Consider the following 23,759-nt stretch of genomic DNA (forward strand, 5'->3'; position numbering starts at 1 on the left):
TGAACTATCTATAATGACAATGAGGTGAACTATAAGTTAAGTACAAGTCTATGATAAGCACTATCTATAATGACTATAATGACTATGAGGTGAACTATAAGCTATGCTCTTGGCAATAATAATAATACAGTAGAGTCTCACTTATCCAACATAAACGGGCCGGCAGAACGTTGGATAGGCGAATATGTTGGATAATAAGGAGAGATTAAGGAGAAGCCTATTAAACATCAAATTAGGTTATGATTTTACAAATTACGCACTAAAACATCATGTCATACAACAAATCTGGCAGAAAAAGTAGTTCAATACGCAGTAATGCTACGTAGTATTTACTGTATTTACGAATTTCGCACCAAAATATCATGATATATTGCAAACATTGACTACAAAAATGTGTTGGATAATCCAGAACGTTGGATAAGCGAGTGTTGGATAAGTGAGACTCTACTGTAATAATAATAATAATAATAATAATAATAATAATAATAATAATAATAATAACTTTATTTTTATACCCCGCCCCATCTCCCCAATGGGGACTCGGAGCAGCTTACATGGGGACCAAGCCAAAACATACAACAATAAAATGATAAAACAATTATTCCAACAGTAAAACATCAATATCAATAAAACCATCATAGTAATCAACATCTATATATATAAAATGATAAAGTTGTTTGCGCAGTGACTATAACAACAAAACTAAACATCCCAGAAATACGAAATTTGGCAACACAATGCAAAAGGCTTGCCTCCAGGTTACAACAACACAACCACACCACAAAACCACAATCCAGACCCACAAAACTCACAACAACACATCATGCGATAACAACACAACTAAACGCCCCAGAAATACAAAACTTGGCAACACAATGCAAAAGCCTTGCCTCCCAGTTGTAAGAACACAACCACACTACAAAACCACACAGGACCCACAAAACTCACAACAATGCATCGTGACTATAACAACACAACTAAACGCCCCAGAAATACGAAACATGGCAACACAACACAAAAGCCTTCCCTCCAGGTTGTAACAACACAACCACACCACAAAACCACAATCCGGACCCATAAAACTCACAACAACGCATCGTGACTATAACAACACAACTAAACGCCCCAGAAATACTAAACTTGGCACAGAACTAAATGCCCCAGAAATATAAAACTTGACAACACAACACAAAAGCCTTGCCTCCCAGTTGTAACAACACAACCACACCACAAAACCACAATCCAGACCCACAAAACTCACAACAATGCATCGTGACTATAACAACACAACTAAACGCCCCAGAAATATGAAACTTGGCACACAACTAAATGCCTGAGAAATACAAAACTTGACAACACAACACAAAAGCCTTTTCTCCCGGTTGTAACAACACAACTACACCACAAAGCCACAATCCGGACCCACAAAACTCACAACAACGCATCGTGACTATAATACAACTAAACGCCCCAGAAATACAAAATTTGACAACACAATGCAAAAGTCTTGCCTCCCAGTTGTAAGAACACAACCACAACACAAAACCACAATCTGGACCACAAAACTCACAACAACACATTGTGACTATAACAAATACAAAATTTGACAACACAACTCATCCACCTCCTCAATCCCTACATTCACACTTGGCCTCCAAAAAAACAATTACAATAATAACAATGACAATAACAACAACAATAAGAATCAACACCATCACAGGCAAGAAACAGCCAGGCACTGAGGCTGAGAGGCCAGTCAGTGCTACACTGGGCCTCCAAAAAACAATACAGTAGCATCTAACTTATCCAACCTTCATGACCACTACAACAACAATAATAATAAACACCTACACAGGCAAAACAAAAAAAAGACTATTGTACCACAATAAAAATATAAACCGCACTCAGCAGAATCAGACATTACAATTAACAACAAACCAAAGACAACAGGGATCTCAAGCAATTATCAATCAACACAAAAATTGAAGAAGGTAACAGACTTCAAATACTACTACTAATGTGAGTATAAAGAAGGTGGAGGTCACAGCATAAATACAACCTAATGTAGACTGACCAACACCACCAGACTAAGACACAGCAACGCGTGGCCGGGCACAGCTAGTATAGCATAAAATATTAAAAGCAGAAGAGTAAAACAAGGATCTGGGCCAAAGTGCAAAATATATCAAAATGGGAGAGGTAGTTTCTCAGTAAAGTGCAAAATAGTAGTGGCAGAGAAACCTGTAGTTGGATGGGCCGATAGTTCAACCTAATAATTAATCATCGAAGGCCTTTTGGAAGAGCCAGGTTTTTAGGCTCTTCCGGAAGGAGAGGAGGGTAGGGGCCTGCCTGATCTCCCTGGGGAGCAGGGCAAGTACATAAGGTAAGTACGTGATTTATGTTGCCTGTATGAATTTGCCAGGTCAAAGAACCCAGACCAAATTCTAAGACCTATATCTAAGAGGTTTTTCTCTGGAATGCCAAATGGAGGGAAAAAAGCCTCTAGAGATTAACTCCCAGGCTGAACCATCTCATCAAAACCTAAAGGGGAGTCCCAAGCTCCACCCCCAAAACAGGAGCCAATGGAACATTCCACCCAAGAACAGCAAAGCAGGAAATAAGCAGGGGATAGGAACCCAGTGACATCACAGTCCCCATGACCTACTTTACATCCTGGTGCTGTTTGGAGTGGGATTGACCATGGATGATGTGACTTGCATATGGGAGTTGTAGTTCACCTGCACCAACTGAACCCTGCTGACTCTGAATGGGACTTGCAGTATCTTCACTCACTTCCCGAGACCACTGTGACCCCCACCAATGTCTGATCAAGACCAAACTTAACACATAGAGCCTCCATGACTTACTTTACAGCCAGGCGGTGTTGGGAGGGGGATGGACCATGGATGATGGGACTTGCATATGGGAGTTGTAGTTCACCGCACCAACTGAAGCCCGCTGACACTGGATCTAGACTAAACTTTAAACACAGGCAAACAATGCCTTTCTTAAATAACCCGGGCACAGCCAGGTCCCCAAGCTATTCCATAATAAAAGTGAAAACCCGTATGTGTGTATGTGGCACAGGTGTCTGTTCACACAGACAGCCTCCATCCTCCACAAACAGGCTACAGTTCCCAGTGCTACCCTGTTTCCCCTAAAATAAGACATCCCCAGAAAATAAGACCTAGTAGAGGTTTTGCTGAATTGCTAAATATAAGGCCTCCCCCGAAAGTAAGACCTAGCAAAGTTTTCTTTTGGAAGCATGCCTGCTGAACAGAACACCAGAACATGCAGAATTGGTAAATGTACGCACCATAGAGTAGTAACAAGAAATTCTTGATAGGATTCACAGTTTGTCTGGTTATGCTGGTTTGTGATGACAACCACTGTACAGTATATAATAAATGTTCATTTTTTTGTTCAACAATAAATGTGAATTCTTCATGGAAAAATAAGACATCCCCTGAAAATAAGACCTAGAGCATCTTTGGGGTCAAAAATTAATATTAGACACTGTCTTATTTTCGGGGAAACACGGTAAGGAGCCAGCAAGTAACTCTTTTCCACTGACATTGTGGTTACAGCAAGCTCCATGAACATGTAGCCCAACCCCTGCTAATGTCCTTCCCAGACACTACAGCCCACCACCCAAGGAATGCTTTCATTTGGGGACCATTTCATCCTACATTCTGCATTGTCCTCCACCACAGGCAGGCATCCCAGGGTTCTCCATTAGTGTGAAATTTGCATGACCCTGCCTACTACCCTTCCCTTTCAAATCTGTCTGCAGAACAAACACAGCACAACTACACTTCCTGAAGGAGTCTGGGGGATTGACTCCACATGGTGGAAGTTGTAGTTCACCCTGCATCAAGTCAGAGCACTGTGACTCCTACTGGGGAATGTAGAGGAGTTGTAGTTCACCTACACCCAGAATGCTATGAACCCAAACAATTATGGCTCTGGGCCAAACTTGCCATGCATACCTGATATGCCCAGATTTGAATACTGGAGGGTTTTGAGGGGAATTGGCTTGGACATTTGGGAGTAGTTGGTACTGGGATTTATAGTTCACCTGCAATGAATGAGCACTTCGAAACCCTCCGATGATGGACCAGAACCAGACTTCCACACAGAGCTCCCATAACCAACAGAACATATTGGACAAGTTTGGGGGAATGGGAGTTATAGTTCACCTGCATCCAGAGAAACAGTGACCCCGACTGACAATGGAATGGGACCAAACTTTGCAGAGAAGCCTCATGACCAACTTAACATACTGCAGGGGTTTGTGGGAATGGGCCTTGATTTTGGGAGCTGTAGTTCCTCTGCATCCAAAGAGCACTGAACCCAGCGAACGATGGATCTGGATCACGCTTGGCAGACTCAACACTGCCTGCTGTAGATACTGACAGATGTTTTGGGACAATTGCCCCGGGACCTGGGAGTTATAGCAGTACACCCCCATCCAGAGAGCACTGCAGCTAGGCGATGACCAGCCAACGATAGATCTGGACCACACTTGGTACACAGACCCAAAATGGCCAACTTTGAATACTGGCAGGGTTTGGGGAGGATTGACCCATGATTCTGATAATTGTAGTTCACCCACTCCAAACTAAGAATACTTAACAATCAAAGACAAATCATACCTTTATCAAATAACCCGGGCACTGCCGGCCCCCCAAGCTAGTATATAATAAGTGTGAATGTTTGTATGTGTGTATGTGGCAGCTTTCTGATTGGCCGCCATTTCCACAGGCCAATGTGACTGCCAGGAATGACGGACATGGCCCAAACCTGGCACACGTAACCCCCATGACCCCCTTTACATCCTGGTGCAGATTGGGGGAAAATGGACCATGGATGATGGGATTTGCAGTACCTTCACTCACTTCCTGAGACTACTGCGACTATGGACGATTTGGTCATACAGAATTAGGTCATCAACATATAAATAGCTGTTGCAGACTCTTTGTAGGAGGCAATGTTTATCATGTGTAGAGTATGTCTACCTCTTCTCCTGAAAATTGTGAGGAAAAAAGTTTTATGCCCCTGGTACATTGACCTCTTTCTGAAGGAGAGAGATGGATGGAGATAAGAACTGGGTGGATTGATTTTTCCAAAACAGGCTGTTATTTAGGCTCATTCATGTTATTTATTAATTTTTTTCTGAAAGTGTTAATGAAACATGCTTTGTGGTACTTCTGAATCATTTGTCATGTATATATTTATCCACCATTCTTTAATAATATGCCATAGCTGTAAAACTGCCAATTACAGATGCAAAACCCTTTTGACGGATGGCACTGAATATTCAATAGGTCAGGAGGGTCTGCTTTCTTTAATAAATTAAAATTACATCGGACTGCTTATTATGAACCTCTGGAAATTTTTAATCAAACAGAGAGCTGTAATATCAATTACTAGTGAGAACTTGTCAGTTTTACTGTGTCATTGGTATGCAGTAATTAACATAACCATATAGACTTTCTAAGTGTTTAATGACACTTGTTAAGTTTAAAATGAAGTTTTGGATAATTTAAAAATGTCAAGCAGTGGCAGAGAACTTGAGGTCCTGTAGATATTGAAATTCCCAATATCTCTTGCTGTTTCCTATGCTGCCTAGGGATGTTGGAAGTTGGAGTCCAAAACCTATGAAAGGCTATATATTGCTCACACTTGGATTAGTGGTGAAGTGTGTTAAAGCACTGAGCTGCTGAACTTGCAGACCGAAAGGTTGCAGGTTCAAATCCCGGGAGCGGAGTGAGCACCCACTATTAGCTCCAGCTTCTGCCAACCTAGCAGTTCGAAAACATGCCAATGTGAGTAGATCAATGGGTACCGCTCTGGCAAGAAGGTAACGTTACTCCATGCAGTCATGCCGGCCACATGACCTTGGAGGTGTCTACGGACAACGCCGGCTCTTCAGCTTAGAAATGGAGGTGAGCACCAACCCCCAGAGTCAGACATGACTGGACTTAACGTCAGGGAAACCTTTACCTTTACCCTATCTCTATAGCAATTTGTATGCCATCCATTTGTAAATATTTGTATCTGATTATGAGGAAGAAATGTGTGAGCAATCCATGTGATTTCTGAGCCAATATAACTTTTACTTCTGTCCCAGTCTCCACAAAGACACACATACAGATTTACTGGCTATGCTATAACTTAAATAAAAGATTGTTATATTAGCATAAAAATGTATACATGATCTTCTTGATCTTTATAATAAGCTCTGTTCAGATGTTTGCTTGCTTGAACGTAGACTTAAATTGAGGTTGGAGATGAGGGCATGTTCATGATCCTCATTTGCTAAATATATTCAGAAATAAACTGGACCTTTTGCATGTTGAGCATGATGATAAGAAGAAATCTCTATGATCAACATCTGCAAAACATGGTTATAGAATTGTCCTCATTGGAGATCTGAGGTCCTGATCATGGGAGCTCTGAAAATACAATAAATGTATCCATATGGATTCCATGACTGTCACTTTAGGGATCTCTTCACAAAGGGCATTTTAGGCCCATTTTGCCACTTTTATTCATGGCAAGGACAGGGCAGGCCGTGCACCATCACACAATGCATGAAAGGCCTCACACACATACCTACCTACCACATTCCACTACAGGGAGGAAATTGTATTTTGGGTAGCTCTGATGAAACTACCTGCACTTTTTTCCCCTGATGGGGGAAAGTGCACTGGGGCAACATGCCTTGCCGTGCCTTGCTGCCCTTTCTCCCATCTGATGGGAATAGGGATAGGGTGCCAACATCATCCTCATCATATGATGGAGGAAGGAGGGACTTTTCTTTTTGTCAAAAGGGCATTCACTAGATTTTGAACAGGTTATTTAGAGATATATTTGCTCTGAAGAAGCAAATCCAGTATATCCTTTCTGAATCTGGATCTGTGTCCAGATGAAATGGCAATGCATCGACCCTGCTTGGACATCACCTTTTCTTTTGTGTTGCCTTCACCCTTTTCCTGCACTGATTAACCCAGGGAAATGAGGCAGCTCATCCCCATATCACCACTGTTTTCCCACACCAGCCACAAAGCTCACTTCAAGTATCAGAACAAGCTGCCCACACAACTAGCAAGGGAGGAGGGGGGTACATTGATGAACTCAATCCAACTGTGCATACTGCCATAAAACCCTGGAATACTCTGGGGTTTATGACAAATTCCAGAGTACCCATCCCCCAATTTTGCCTAAAGTCAACTTTTAGCCAGAAAACCCACAATACTCACCAGACATCCCTATGCATCATGTAGACAGACAGCAGCTGATTCAAGATGAGATTGGATTTTCTGCTAGTATAGACAAACCATCATGAGCTTCATTCCAGGCCTGTACTATGTAGCATTTATTCATTTCATTTATTTTATTTATTCAAATATTTATATTCTGTCCTATATCCAAAAAACTAATGATGTAAAAATCTCAGTACTACCAATTTGAAACAATAAGTTTGATTATGATGCCAATTAATTTCTTATGACTGTGTAGATCACATGATCAATCAAGTCTTGACAAGTAACTGTTCTTATACATTCTAAGGTTAATTTTGAGTAACAAAGCCTAGATCCTAAGCAGGATCTGCCTGAGAGATCCAACAAATTATAATGAATAAGATAAGTTGATGAATGGAATAAATTTAAGAAAACATAAAAGGTTATCTTAAACCACCATAACCCGTGAAACTGTATTAGCTGGCATACCTTTGTGTAAGATTCTGAAGGTATAGAAATATATCATCATATTTGAATTATGTTCTGGCATGAGTTAGTTGGGGTTAGATCCATATTATTGGGGAGAAATCAGAGCAACCTATGACATTTGCTAACATAGTTTAAGGCTGCAACTGTTAATATGGTTCAAGGCTGCCTTAGCTTACATTAACTCACCACAGAGATTTGTCTCCCTCCTTGGGAAAGTGGGTCAGTGTAGTGTCCTAGTCTACTTTTATAGTCATATCTCTTATTAGTATTCTTTCTTCAGGGTCTGAAAGAGCCTATACATTTTGTATACAGTGTTGTTCCCTCACTACTTCGCGGTTCACTTTTCACGGACTCACTGTTTTGCAGTTTTTTTTAATAAACACTAAAATAATAAATAATAAAATAATATTATAAATCCCTTTTTCTACTTCCTTCCTAAAGAGAAGCCTAAGGAAGGGAGAGAAAAGGAGGCTGAAGCAGCTTTGTTTTCACCTCACAAGGCAACGGCAGTGGCAGGAGCTCACATGCGTGTGCTTGAGAAGCGAAGAGGGGACAGAGACGCTACTTGCAAACAAGACAAATATAGTGTCCCTACTTCACAGGTTTTTTTTGTAACTAAAAACTCTAAATATGCATCCCAAAAAGGAAAATTCTAAGACTCATTTAGGATGGAAGTGAAAGTGGAGCTATGTGTTGTGTAGTGTGAAAGAGCCTGGTGGCTCCGTTTAGTAGTACCATTTTAATTTCCCATGATGCCTACAACATTGAATTTCTTTGAACCATTGTAAGAAATCCTAATACTTGCTCAAACCAGATACTTTTGAAAGATTTAAGGTAAGCATCATGAGTGGGCTCTGGTAAAACACTGGCACCCTGGCAATTACCCTCAGATGCTAGGTTGTTATATATATAGAGAGAGAGGGGGGGGGGAGGGGGGAGAGGGAGAGGAGAAACAATTTTCCATAAAGGAATCTATCTATCTATATATATAAAAGGATAAAAAAATTCAGCCTAGGACAAAACAACAAAACTACACATCCCAGAAACACTAAACTTGGCAGCACAACCCCTCATCCATGCCTCTACGTTCATACAACAAAAAGAAAAGAAAAATAAAGTCCTAATTAAAAGGACTTTAAATTAAATTGCTGCCAGTTAGAAGGCTAAGCTCCACCCACTTGGTCTCCTAGCAACCCACTCAGCCCAGGGGACAGGCAGAGTTAGGCCTCCCTTAGGCCTCTTCCACACTGCCTATAAAATACAGATTATCTGATTTTAACTGGATTATATGGCAGTGTGGACTCAAGGCCCTTCCACACAGCTATATAACCCATTTATAATCTTATATTATCTCCTTTGAACTGGATTATCTTGACTCCACACTGCCATATAATCCACTTCAGTGTGCATTTTATACAGCTGTGTAGAAGGGGCCTCATATAATCCAGTTCTAAGCAGATAATATAAGATTATAAGTATGCAGTAGAGTCTCACTTATCCAATATAAACACGCCGGCAGAAGGTTGGATAAGTGAATATGTTGGATAATAAGAGGGGATTCAGGAAAAGCTGATTAAACATCAAATTAGGTAATCATTATACAAATTAAGCACCAAAACATCATGTTATACAACAAATTTGACAGAAAAAGTAGTTCTATGCACAGTAATGCTCTGTAGTAATTACTGTATTTACAAATTTACCACCAAAATATCACAATGAATTTAAAACACTGAGTACAAAAACATTGACTACTAAAAGCCACACTGCGTTGGATAATCCAGAACACTGGATAAGCGAATGTTGGATAAGTGAGATTCTACTGTAATATGAAAAATTTACTGTGGTATAATAATACAGAACAATATAATCTCTAGAAGCAGGACAGTAAATAAAAAGCAACACTCTGAAAGCAGGGAAATTGGGAATTCCACAAAGGAAACAATCAGGGCCAGCTAACACCTCCCAAGAAAGGAGTCTTCCAGAAAGGAAGCTAAGAAGGGAGTGAAGCAGTGTGTATTACCAAAGTCATTATTATTACTATCATTATTAATTTATTTTATGACACAGCAAACAAGATAGACATGCTGGATTTCGTATCACAAAATCACAAGTCGAACACTTCCTAAGTGTTTAGGACTGTGTGATGTATTTTTGGATGATGCGTGCAGATCCCAGTAGGGTGGCATTTTGCAGTTGGCAGATCGGAATTTTGTCAATGTCTATTGTTTCCAAATGCCGGCTGATGATGATGATGATGATGATGATGATGATGATGATGATGATGATTATTATTATTATTATTATTATTATGTTGCTGTGAACCGTGAAAATGAACACAATCTGGTTCCAAATATTCAAAAACACTAAAATCAGAATATATAAAAATTACTCTGGTATAATAAAACAGAATAATACAATCTCTAAAATCAGAACACTAATTAAAGAACAACACTCTGAAAACAAGGGAATTCTAGACAGGAAACAATCAGGGCCAGCTAACACCTCCCAACAAAAAAATCCCTCAGGGAGGAAGCAGCCAGGCTTTAAAGCTGCAAGGCCATTACATGCTAATCATTTTTGCTAATTGCAACATTCATATTTGCCTCCAAAAGACAAAAAAAACCAATCAGAAATATTGTATATTCACAAGCTTTAGGAAATAATATCCCTTCATGGCGCAGCATGTTAAAGCGCCGAGCTACTGAACTTGTGGACCGAAAGGTTGCAGGTTCGAATTGAGGGAGCGGAGAGAGCCCCCACTGTTGCCCCAGCTTCTCCCAACCCAGAAGTTCGAAAACGTGCAAATATGAGTAGATGAATAGGTAGTGCTCCAGCGGGAAGGTAACAGCATTCCATGCAGTCATGTCACATGATCTTTGAGGAGTCTACGGACAACGCCGGCTCTTTGGCATAGAAATAGAGATGAGCACCAACCCCCAGAGTCAGACATGACTAGACTTAATGTCAGGGGAAAACCTTTACCCTTTATCTTAACTATCACCAATTCCTCAATACTTTATTTCCCATACCACCATACTTCGCCACAGCAATGTGTGGCCGGGCACCGCTAGTTACAACTAAAATATATAGCTTTCAGCATCAGAACACACTTCCCTTTCTTTTTCTATGAAACAAACAAGGGGGATTTCATGTGCTACAATGAAATTGTGATTCATATCTTGAATTAAAACAAGTGGTGCTTCTTTTTTTTCAGTTTCTATAGGTTTTTTTTTGAAGATTTCAGGATCATTTTAGAATTTACTAGAAACATAGGTTTCATTTTTCAGTCTAGTGACGCAACATTAACATCAGCTATCATGCAGACTCCCTTGTTGGTGAAATGAATTTACCTAACTAGACCAATGAGCTAATACCTACGCAAATCTTCAAACATAAATGTTCTGCCTCTCATTCTCTCTGAGGTTTTCCATCCTATAAATCTCAGTCAAAGCTTTGTCCACAACCTCAAATACTAAAGTGATCTGTAACAACCTGGGCCTCTAGACTATTCCTATGGTGCATGGTTTCCTTTATTTCTGATAAGTATTGTAAGAGAAGCAGGGTTACAAAAGGAAGGTGATAGAATAAAAGAAAATAATGCTCATAGTGCTTCTAGTATTTCTTGCTTTAGTTCATATTGTGTGACCCATGGCCCAATATTTGAAGAACAGTGAGCTACAAGGGGATAGAAAGAATGTGGATTGTGGGATCTATTTGGTCTTAATCTAAGACCTTGAGAATCTCTTAAAATCTAATTATTCTGAGTCCAGCAATTTACAGTAGAGTCTCACTTATCCAACACTCGCTTATCCAACGTTCTGGATTATCCAACGCATTTTTATAGTCAATGTTTTCAATACATCGTGATATTTTGATGCTAAATTCATAAATACAGTAATTACTACATAGAATAACTGCATATTGAACTACTTTTTCTGCCAAATTTGTTGTATAACATGATGTTTTGGTGCTTAACTTGTAAAATCATAACCTAATTTGATGTTTAATAGGCTTTTCCTTAATCCCTCCTTTTTATCCAACATATTCGCTTATCCAACGTTCTGCCGGCCCGTTTATGTTGGATAAGTGAGACTCTACTGTATTCTGAGAATAAAGTGTCAGAAAATTAACCATGCTTGTCTATTATAGAAAAAAGCAGAGTCTTGTGACATCTTAAAGATTGACAAATTACTTTGCCACTAGACCACATCCCATTTTACATTTGTGTAATGTATATGCTTTAATTTATGTGAATATGATTATGACAATGAGCATCTGGGAGCAATTCAGGTGCTCTGGGATGAATAGGATCACTATGGTATTGTTGCAAAAAGCAATATAGCTTGGAACATGTCACATGATATACTTCACAGATTCCTAAATTCTTGACTCTGAATCACTGATGACGAAAACCCCAGTTAGTAATAGCTGAAAAACAGTGAAACTAATGATAATGACAATTCAAATAAAGGTCAGAAATCTTTGCTGGTCTGCTACATCTCTGAGATCTTTCCATAGTCACAGTTCGAACTTCTGCACAACCCTGTGCTTTTGGGGAGGGAGGGATAAAACATGCAGCTTTCTTCATCTTTTACAATAATTACCAAAAACATTGTTGTTCAGCCTGTTCTTTGGAGATGCTGTATGATTTGTTTTTTTCCGGGGCTGATGTAGTCTCATAATAGACCACAAATTGCATTGGAAAGGTTAACATCTCATCTAATTAAAGGAAATCTGTTTCCAGGTTGCACAGTGTCGTGCATAGCAGAGTCTTTCTCCTAGATGAACTGTTAGAAGCTTACTTGGATCTGTGTAGGTAACTATATTTATTTGGAGGGAAGATATTCATTTGTGCTTTTTATGTTTCCTTAGCAGAGCCCTTCTTTTTGTCCACTTCATTATAGATTCAGAGTATGTTACATTATTCACTTCCTCCCTTCATTCTAGAACAAGAGTAAACAACTACTCTTATTTTTGGTGTGTTCTTTCTAATATGGCAAAAGAGCACCAACCATTATTTCAAGTGCATCCACAGTTACTCCTCATCAGCCTCCTCTACCTTCATCAGTAGCTCTATGTAAAGAACTATAACTGTGATCGAGGTGACCCCCCTCCCCCAGGACTTTGTAAAAGATAGTTCAAAAATCAAGACTTTATGTTCTATATTTCATAATTTATAGTAGAAGGTGATTGAGACTTTTTTCTGGAGTTTACTGTGGTTTACTAAAACTCTCTGCACAAAAGGTGTTTGACCTTTTAGCCTGAGGCAAGAGATAACAACTTCCTTGATCCTTAATTCCTCCCTTTTGTTTACCCAGACAAAGGAGTTAGCAAAGGGAAAAAGCCAGTTTTAAACCACATGCTTTACAATCTTTCCTTTGGATTCTGGATTTCGTATGAAACTTTATGAACTCTAGACCTTTGGCTGGCTGGGAGTGGGCAATATGATTTCCGATTCTATGAATATATTCCTATATGTCTCCCTTCCCAAAATGCCTCATATATGAAAAATAGAGTGACTGAGGTTTGACTCAGCTATGTGCAGACAGCCCCCCCCCCCCCCTCCGATGGGCTGGAGTATCCTACCCAGAGGAGATTATCACCTACTCTTGCATGGACAATTATTCAGGCTGTTCCTCCTTCTGAGTTCGGAGCAGGCCATCAGAAGGAAGAATAGCTCACCCTTCATCCACACAATTATTCAGGCTGTTCCTCCTTCTGAGTTCGGAGCAGGCCATCAGAAGGAAGAATAGCTCACCCTTCATCCACACAATTATTCAGGAAACAGTTCTCCCTTTGTCAATAAACCAGACCAGCGTGTCAGACAAATATGTAGATTGGACATATTGACTCATCCATCCTTTTCATAATCTGCTTGGCTGTCCATTAATCGCTGCTCAGCCCGCCCCTTGTCCCTGATTGGTAGACTGTAGGAAGCCATCTGATTGGGGGGATTTTGAGCCACCCAGTCAAAGAGCCAATCAGAGTGGAACTGGGCGGGGAAAGGCGGGGAGGGAGATTTGAATTGCTCCGCCTGTCTTTTTGCTTATAAAAATTGCTGCAATGTATTATGTGACATGTCATCACGGCGAGCGATTGCATCTTGACATCCGCGTCAGCTGACTCGAAATAAAGACAACTTGGTTCTCTCTTTTCAAGATTTGGGTGAGATTATTGTGGGAAATAGGGTTTTAATTCGCAGTGCCCCCGCTGGCCAGGATCGAATCCTGCGGTCAGAGGGCATTGGTTAGTCCCTACTCCAGGGATGAACCCTACATTTGCTCGACAACAATTTGGCGACCACGAACAGGGACAAGCTTGGGGTCCCAAAAAACCAAATTTAACTCCAAAATCCCAAGCTGCTTCCTGGTCTAGAGGCTTTGAGCCAGGTCTCTCAGGAGAAACGTCTGGGAGGGGGCGCCCCTGTGAAAAGGACCCCTTGGTCCGCTCAGACCTTACTCCTGTCAAACCTGAGCCAGACCTCTAGCACAAAGAAGCGGGGGAGAGTGCATTGCGCGCCCCGAAGAGAGATTACCGACTTGAGGGGGGAATTTAAAAGAAAACCTAGGAAAAAAACAAAAAAGCAGCCAGGAGGATTGCACCAAGATCTAGGTGGGAGGGGGTCTGAGGAAGAGGGAAATCTTTGGATCTCGGGAACAAATCCTAGTGAGGTGCGGGAGACATCTAGGCATGGAAGGCGAGGTGAGAGCAATCTAGTTTTGCCAAGCACCGCTTCGGACTGTGGGTTGTGGGATTTCCCTCCACTCCCGTAGGCTTGGCATCAGGACTAGTCATTCATTTCTGCGCACCGTACTCTTGGGGGACCGTCTGTGCTGGCTGGTGACCTGTCCCCCATTAACCTGTAGGGCAACAGGGGGCTGAGTTTGGAAAGAAATGGGTGCTTGCTCTTCTCGTCAGAAATGTCTCATTCCAAAGGAAACACCGCTTGGTAAGGTCCTGTCTGATTGGAATGAGGTTGCAGGAAGGACTACAAAAATGCATTGGATAATCCAGAACGTTGGATAAGCGAGTGTTGGATAAGTGAGACTCTACTGTACTCCAACTCTATATCCAATACAGGTTGATGAATTCTACTTATGTCTTGCAGAAAAGGGAAAGATTGGACATAGCATATGGGTTTTTTTGTTTTGGTTTTTTTGTGTGTGTCAGGAGCAACCGGAGTTGCTTCTGGAGTGAGAGAATTGGCCGTCTGCAAGGACGTTGCCCAGGGGACGCCCGGATGTTTTTTGATGTTTACCATCCTTGTGGGAGGCTTCTCTCATGTCCCCGCATGGAGCTGGAGCTGATAGAGGGAGCTCATCCGCACTCTCCCCGGGTGGGATTCGAACCTGGCAGCCTTCAGGTCAGCAACCCAACCTTCAAGTCACGAGGCTTTTATCCCCTAGGCCACCGGAGGCTCCACATATGGGTTAGGATTCCTCTAATTACGCTCCTGCACATTCAGTCAGTGAAATCTATCCAGTGTATAGTGTGCAAATTAAATATTTTTCACTTCATGGGCATGAATAATATTGTTAATTATGCTCAAAAGTGTAGTTTTTGTTGTGGGGACCTTGAGTGAAAGAGCAACATGAGGTGAAAGACCCAACTCCTTAGTAGAGTTGGAAAAAGACCTTGGAAAACGGCTATGTTGAATAAAAAAGTTATACAGTAGAGTCTCATTTATCCAACCTTTGCTTATCCAACATTCTATTTTATCCAACACAGTCTACCTCCTGCCCTGATCCACAGCTGTTTCTCTAGGCAGCAACGCGCAGTGGGCCAACATGCCCAACAACAACAACACAAGTGCAGCCACACTCCCAAACCAGTGGAAGACTTGTTGTAAAACATGTTTTGGTGCTTAATTTGTAAAATCATAATGTAATTCAATGTTTAATAGGCTTTTCCTTAATCTTTCCTTATTATCCAACATTTTCACTTATCCAGCTTTCTGCCAGCCTGTTTATGTTGGATAAGTGAGAGCCTACTGTATTTCCAAGACCTCTCTTGAACCACACCATACTCCTCCTATGCATGGAGTATGGTGTCCAACCAACCTCTGAATGTAGAGGTCTATTCTTGAAGGTTTCCTTTTTCAAATTAATCCTTAGGCTAGGCTAGAAGGAGTCCCACTTGACTGGATGCAGGGCTTTCCATATGACTTCACCTTTCATATTAGTAACACATGAAAGAGACATGTTCTAGCAATGTGTTGTCGAAGGCTTTCATGGCCAGGATCACAGGATTGTTGTATGTTTTCCGGGCTGTATGGCCATGTTCCAGAAGTATTCTCTCCTGACGTTTTACCCACTTCTGGAACATGCCATACAGTCCGGAAAACATACAACAACCCCATGTTCTAGCATGTTTCTTGGAAATTCTCTCTATGCATTACTTTCTATAGTGCTGGTGCTAATAGTCTGATTTCTATTGCCTGTAGACAGAAATTCGAATGTGAGAAGGGAAGTTTCCAAATATAGTGCAGCATGCTTTTGGCTGCTTCAGCAATGTTTCTTGTATTTATAGGATTTCCTTTAGACTGCAGTTTCCTTTCATGTTTCCCCAGAGAAATCAGTGCCATTTTATTGGTGCCCTAGTTAAGAAAATCTATTCTAACCTGGGTTTTGAATATTTTTTTGTCTCAGTCTAAATTAGCGATTAGAAGGGTCATACTGCAAAATAGATCAGTTTATTACAGAGAAAGGTTAAGAGGCATTTGGCCTGTGCTCTAGGGAGAGATCAATTTATCCTAATTTCTAAGGGAAAGCAACATTTTGTCAGTTTAAGCAGAAAATGGCTTCTAAAGTTGCAGCACGACAGGTTCATGCCCAGGTCATAGCCATATGTATTAGAACTACAACTGTCTTTGCTTTATTTTGATTTGTTTTATAGGAGAACACATTTCTAAAGGTTTTTTTCTGTTAGGCAAGAAGGTGAGAGCAATGCAAGGACACATTAAAAAGCTTAATATTACATCTGCACAATATCACACAAGGGCCACTTGTTTCCCAAGCTATGATTCCTTTGAATGATAATCATTTTAAAGTCATGTAAGAGTTTCAGTAGGGTTTGAGGCATTTTTGTTTATAAGAGTAAATTATTAGTATTTGCCTCAAGCAAACATTTTCTTCACAAGGAATGTTGAGATTTGCTTCATGTGCTGAGTAGATTTTTTTAAAGCTCAGCTATTTCTGAACTATGTTTCTGATGGTCATCTGACGGGTACAAAACATTTGAGGAATGTATAACCTCAAACTATTTGGGCCTCTAGCTACATTGACTACTCTGTCTGACATGAACTTTCTAGGTTTCTGACATTTTTAGCTAAGAATACAAAAAAGTGAACATAGCATTATTCATAAAAAGGCTGCGCTTTACCAAAGAACTATGGACACCATTCCAAAACAACCAATTAATAGTCATCATTATTTGTATTTGTTTGACTACTGGCTTCTTAGCCTTGGTATTTCTTCCTTCATGCGAGAGGAAAATATTAAATTGGAGAAGGATAAGAATTATTACCAGAGAAGAATAGCAATAATAGCAATGGGATCTCTTTAACAAGACTCCCACAGAGACTACACCAGATAATACATTTCCAGAGGCTTTTTAGTAAATGTATCCCCAGCAAAGTCTAGTGTAATTAAATGGTCTCAGCTCAATCCACATAAAGTTCTTCCGCTCCTTATTGCTGGAATAAGCCACAAGGAGTTGGGGAAAGCTGATGTGGGTCCAGTTGAGGCCATGTGTCTGTCCTAGACTGCCTTCTCAACCCTTGCCTTTGCTGAAACACCTGAGTCTCGTGTTCAATCCAATAATTTAGGATTAAAGAAAAATAATTTTTTAAGGTATACTTACCACTCCTAACTCAGATAATTAGTGACAAAACATAACAATGTCAGAGTCATTTAAGGTCTTAACTGGAATAACTGCACCTTCAACTCCTTTAGTTCATCTTGGGCAACTTTGATACCAGCACTTGCAATGACTCCAGCTCCATTATATACTAATTTCCAAAGCTTTCAGTAAAAACTTTGAATTGCTTTTGCATGCTGAGTTTTGTTGGTACTTTATCAAATGTTTAGTCTGATTATTTTGGAACACTATTTTGAAACTGTTTTTATATTAGATACTATTTCTTAATAAATTTGTTGTTGTTTTGTGTGGTGTTTGGGTGAAAAGGTCATCAAGCAGACAGATGAGCTTCAACATGTACCTCAGAATTAGCCTCTGGCAGAATTTGTGTCCTGCTTTCTCCAATGTACAAGAGGATCTTCTAATGGAGATGATTTTCAGGGGAATAAGGGGGCCCATGAAGATTATCCACCCTCCATTCAGATACTGTAAAACCTCCAACTAAGTATTAAAGTCCTGGTGTGAACCACAAAATCTCACAGGTGGCTTGTAATGTATTCAGTCCATTATATTTGATAAATCATTTTTAGAAAATCCACATGGGTTTTGTAGCGAAGTCACAAAGCACATAAAGTCCCCTATAAAAAGTCTCTGTACAATTATTCATTTATCTTCCATACAAATCAAAATGTTTTCTTCAAGATATTACTGACCCTTACCTAATTGTGCTGGCAAGATAAAAGTACCCAAGTTCTTGGGACAAGCTACTGCACATGAAGGTTGAACAAAAGGAGACAGATTCTATGGTGTTCCATCTAAAATATCTTCAGAATGAAACCTGTGCAGTGTCCTAAAGTTAAATTCATACAATGGAATTGAAGAGAACATGGATTTTTCTATATTTTTCTTTGTTTCTGTTAATGATGAAATAATTCATACAGGAAAAGTTTCATTATAAAAATAAGAACTATAAATAGTGATTATGATTTTATGGAATTTCAAACAAGAGATTTTGATAGAAGTGATAGAAGAATCACATGAAAACACAAACATGTTGGATTTTGGAAGATAGGTAAACTATGTTGATTTGTTAAATGAATGAAATGTTACTTTAATTTCCAAAACACATCTCACATAATTTACTGAAACCAGCTCAGTTTTATAATACAAGGACCAAGGGATTTTTTTTTTTAAAAAAAACTCAATCATGGAACACATACCAATGATGAAGCTAAATATGATTGATTGTTCTAGCAAGGACTTCAGATTAAGAACTGTCTTCACACTGAGATGAATGAGGTGTCCTTATTCTTTTATTTCACCTTGTTTGTCATTATTGTGTATCTTTCCTTCTTGAATCAAGCTCCTAGCAACCAGTTAATACTGTAAAATTAAGCGAAAAAATAGTGTGCCGCTTGATCATACCTTGTGATGCTCGCCCTTCAGCACAGTTCCTTTGTCTTTTAAATCATGTAGATTAAATAAATTTATATGGAGGTAACATATGCAGTGTCCTAAAGCACAACCCTTTATGCATAACTGCCTCGGAAATTAAATTTCATTAGAGACTGACAAAATAAATTAACTCAAGTTGTATTAAGGCACACTGGTTTAAAAATGATCTCTACACTTTCTCCTCTTTATGGAAAGATATATGGGTAGCAAGACAAAAGTAAATTAGAGTTGTGTATTCCACTTTGTTTTCTTGTATTTGGTATATATTGTATATATGTAATACATTGAAATCACGAAGGATGAAATCTTATCTACCTTTCTGCTATGATATTCACTCATGTGTAAATTGACCACATATGTAAATCGAGGGAAGATTTGGGGCCAAAATTATTGATTTTGTTATGACCCGTGGATGAGTCGAGTATAATAGTCATACTAACCAATTGTTGGATTAGGTTGCTGTGAGTTTTCTGGGCTATATGGCCATGTTCCAGAAGCATTCTCTCCTGATGTTTTCTCCACATCCTCAGAGGTATGGGGGTCTGTTGGAAACTAGGAAAGTGGGGTTTATATATCTGTGGAAAGTCCAGTTGCGAGAAAGAACTCTTGTCACTGATTTTTTCATGTCTGGAACTTCCGTTTCTAGAGTGTTGTTCTTTATTTATTTTCCAAATTTTAGAGATGCTTACCAAAATCAGAGATAAAGAAAAAGAATTAGAAAAGCCAAAGATAGCATTGTCTCAGGCTTTAAAATTAACAAGGAGATATCTGTATTTCTAACTAAAATCTTATCCAAAAGTAACATTGCTAACCTGAAGAAATTAACCAACTGTAAGGTAGTGTCAAAAGTAAAATATCTCAGACTTTGGCTAACTAACAAAAATAGTAATCTTTATCAAAATAATTATGATAAAATGTGGAAGGAGATCAAAAGAAGTTGGCAAAGATTTCAACCTACCTAATTAGTAAGAGTAGCAGTGATAAAATAGATGGTTCTGTCCAAAATATTTTTTCTGTTTCAACATTTATCAATTATCAAGGGGGTAAATGTGTTTAAAAATGGAGGAAAGAACTGGTCAAATTCATTTGTAATGGCAAAATAACCAGAATTGCCTACAGAGGCCTAGTGTTGCCAGATCTCAGATACTATTATGAAGCTGCAAATTTCAGCTGGCTAAAGGATTAGATTAAATTGGATAATAAGGAGTTGATTAATATAGAGTTCCATAATTTAAGATATGGATGGCATGCCTATCTGTGGGATGAAAAGGACAGAGAGAATAAAGAATTTAATGGACATAGGATAAGATCCAGCCTTTTAGCAATGTGGAAAAGGTACAAGAAAGGATAGAGGCAAAAAAAACCCCTTATGGTTGCACTCGTTGGAAGCAGTCCCAAGACCAGCTACACACATTGAATATGGAACGTACATGGAATATCTGGTTAAAAAGAAAAGACTATGGACACTCAAGGGAAGAGGAGAATTAGGGATAAAAGACTGGCTTCTTCTAATTGCATTACAGATTTAGGAAGAACATGAGGGTAGGATTTGCCTCTTAAAAAATGAGTTAGAATGTATATTTGAAAAGGGTAACAAAGGCGTATTTTCCTGGCCTTATAAATATATTCTTGTTGTTTATTCATTCAGTTGCTTAGGACTCCTTGTGCCCTCATGGACCAGCCCACACTGGAGTTCCCTGTCAGCTATCACTACCCCCAGCTCCTTCAAGTTCAAGCCAGTCACTTCAAGGATAATATCCATCCATCTTGTCCTTGGTCAGCCCCTCTTCCTTTTTCCTTCCTTTTTCCCCAAGTATCATGATCTTCTCCAAGCTTTCCTGTCTTCTCATTATGTGGCCAAAGTACTTCATCTTTGTCTCTAATTTCCTTCCCTACAGTGAGCAGTCAGGCATTCTTTTCTGGTGTATGGACTGGTTTCATCTTTTTGCAGTCCAAGACAATCTCAGAATTTTCCTCCTACACCACAATATATTCTAGAATATAATTTAGTAGACAATCAGATAAAAACTTTTATGATTATGTGGGCCAAAGTCTTAGATAAAAATATTGACTTGGAAGACTGAGAACATCTTTGGAAAAAGGGGTTCAAATTTTCAATATCTGGTTTATTAGAGAAAATATAGATAAAATGTTCTATAGAACATATATAACTCCAGAAGTATTGCCCAAAGTACAGAAAATAGGACGAGGGGCTTGCTGGAGGTGTAGGAAGCAGAAAGGATTTTTTTCCACATATGATGGACCTGTAACATAGTTCAAAAATTCTGGGAAAAGGTGGTGAATGAAACAAACAACATGATTTTTAAAAAGGTCAAGAAAAACCAAGAAATGTGCTTATTAGAACTATTTAGAAAGTGTATTAGTGCAGGAGTTGAAGAAATTTGTCAGTGTTGCTTTATTGCAGCAAGACTAAAAATTGCTAAAACGTGGAAGGGGAAAAAAGTTAACTATTAAAGACTGGGGAGATAAATTATTAGATTATATTCAAATGGCCAGGCTGACAAATTGTAGTAGAGGAGAAAAAATGAAAAAATTGCAAACAAATGGAGGCTGGCACTTGGGTATCTGGAAAAGAAGACAAAGGGAAATTTGATGACTGTCACAAAGGTGATTTACTGAAAGAAGACATATGGGTAGTTGCCGATTAGTTATGGAATCCACATTGAGGGGTGTCAGAGGTCATGGGGGTTGGGATCACAGGTGCTGGGTTAGAGGGAAAAGGATATGTTAAGGTATGATAACTATACAGCTAATATCAATTTCTTCACATGTTCTATAAGTGTTTGCTGTATTTTGTTTTGTAAACTATTTAATTTTTTAATTCTCTTTTCTTTTTCTTCTTTTTCTTTTCTGATTGTTTTATTTCTTATATATACAATAAAACAACACGTTTTTTTGGGAAAAATAAAATATACAATGAGTTATTTGCATAAAAACATGTGCGTAGATATAGCATTTTTAGATAAAGGCTAAAACGCTCACCAAAATGTATCACAATTCTATGCATAATTTCTTAAAACTCAATCCAAAACTAACACAAAATCTTATTTACTTCACAGTAGAGATGAACCAGCCATATGCATCCTCTTCATTTCCATTTCTCATATGATCTTACCTAAGGACTTCATCAAACGGGGAACTCTTTCCATGCCATATCGCCATGGAAGCTAGTGAAATGGCAGGGATGAGGGATAACTCTGAACCAGCATGCACCGGTTTGCCATGGCGTAGCTTACCTCATCACACAGGGGAAGCATCACTAAAGCAGCATGGATCTGAAGCCAGAACAACATGACCAGGCTCCTGTGTTTGGCGGGAAGCTTCCTAGTATAATTCCATTCTGTTGTGGGTGTGGCTCTGTCAGAAGTCTAGCCATGTCTTGTGATGGGCAGCATGCCCATCAGTCACTGCACTGGCAGGGAAGTGTCCTAGGACACTAAAAAAGCCCCATGTAATGACATGGAAAGTTTGCTCCATTAAGTTTCCTCATAAAATTAAGAGGAAATTAGGAGTGAATATGCAAATATAAATATTTATAAAATATATTGGGCCAGATTGAGTGGTACACCTTTTATCTCTTTTTATACAGCCTTTGATCAAAAAGCCATGTTGCTTTCAAATTTAACAAATAGCTCCACAATCTTTTATTCTGTTGGGCCAGAGTTCCCACACTATATTGACACTATGATATCAGAGGTCTTTAACCATTTCCTCCTAAGGATTCTGCACATGGTATTTGCAATTTATATTGCAAAATAGTGATAATATCACATCATTCTCAATACTTGTGTTCCCAAACGTTATTAAGCTAAAATCTCCATATGTCCCAAACAACACACATAGAAGTCTGGAAGTTGTAAATCAACAACATTCAGTGAGCCATGTTTGGTTCAAAACATGCGATGCTTTTTCAGACAAGTATGTCCAATAGAATTTCCAGCATATCCAATAGAATTTCAAGATCATCAGAAAAATGTGGAGATTTTAATTCACCTAGAATATCTAAGAAATTTCAAAGGAAGTACATTTCAAAGGAAACAATATCAAAGGGAGTTAATGTGAAGATTTCTATTTATATAAAATATCAGAGCTATTTCAAAGGAAGCAAATTTTATGTGAAATTCTTCCACATCCTATAAAGATATTATATTTGCATTAAGAGAACAATCAACACCTGGTTCAATCTCACACAGCAGTAAAACGCATACACATGCACACAAACCAGGATGCACTTGGATTTTCTTCCTTTGTGAAATATCCAAGAAACTTCAAGGGAAGTTCTTTGCTCCTTAAGATAAAGTCTTATTTCTATCAAAGATATGTAAGAATGACATCTGTTTCAGAAATTTAATAGTAAAATGAACAAGATTTATCTTCAACGTATCAGTGGCAAATCAACAAGAACAATCAAGAAATTCCCCATCAATGTTCTGTTGCTTTTATCTATTTCTTTTAGGTCCCTTTTGTGAAGAGCAGGTGGAATCATGTGTTTCTCAACCATGTCAGAATGGAGCAATATGTCAGAATACTCCATCTGGCTATATTTGTGATTGTCCAGCTGGATTTCTGGGTCAGGACTGTGAAACTGATATCAATGAATGCTTTTCAAGACCATGTCAAAATGGAGGCACTTGCACTGACATGCCAAATGTGAGTATCACTTGTAAGAGATCATATTCAAAAATG

At 39.1% G+C, this 23,759-nt stretch overlaps 1 protein-coding gene across 2 annotated transcripts in view; it reads left to right on the plus strand.

Annotated features, from left to right (window-relative positions):
• Window positions 1-23,759, plus strand: part of LOC107983242 (protein eyes shut homolog) — a 206,204-nt gene that overhangs the window by 78,783 nt on the left and 103,662 nt on the right. For both annotated transcript variants that reach the window (XM_062969078.1, XM_062969079.1), the window contains exon 3: window positions 23,530-23,723. In XM_062969078.1, coding sequence (XP_062825148.1) covers window positions 23,530-23,723 — 194 coding nt within the window. The remainder of the gene's footprint in view (window positions 1-23,529; window positions 23,724-23,759) is intronic.

This window comes from Anolis carolinensis, chromosome 1 (assembly GCF_035594765.1).
Source record: "Anolis carolinensis isolate JA03-04 chromosome 1, rAnoCar3.1.pri, whole genome shotgun sequence".
NCBI lineage: Eukaryota > Metazoa > Chordata > Lepidosauria > Squamata > Dactyloidae > Anolis > Anolis carolinensis.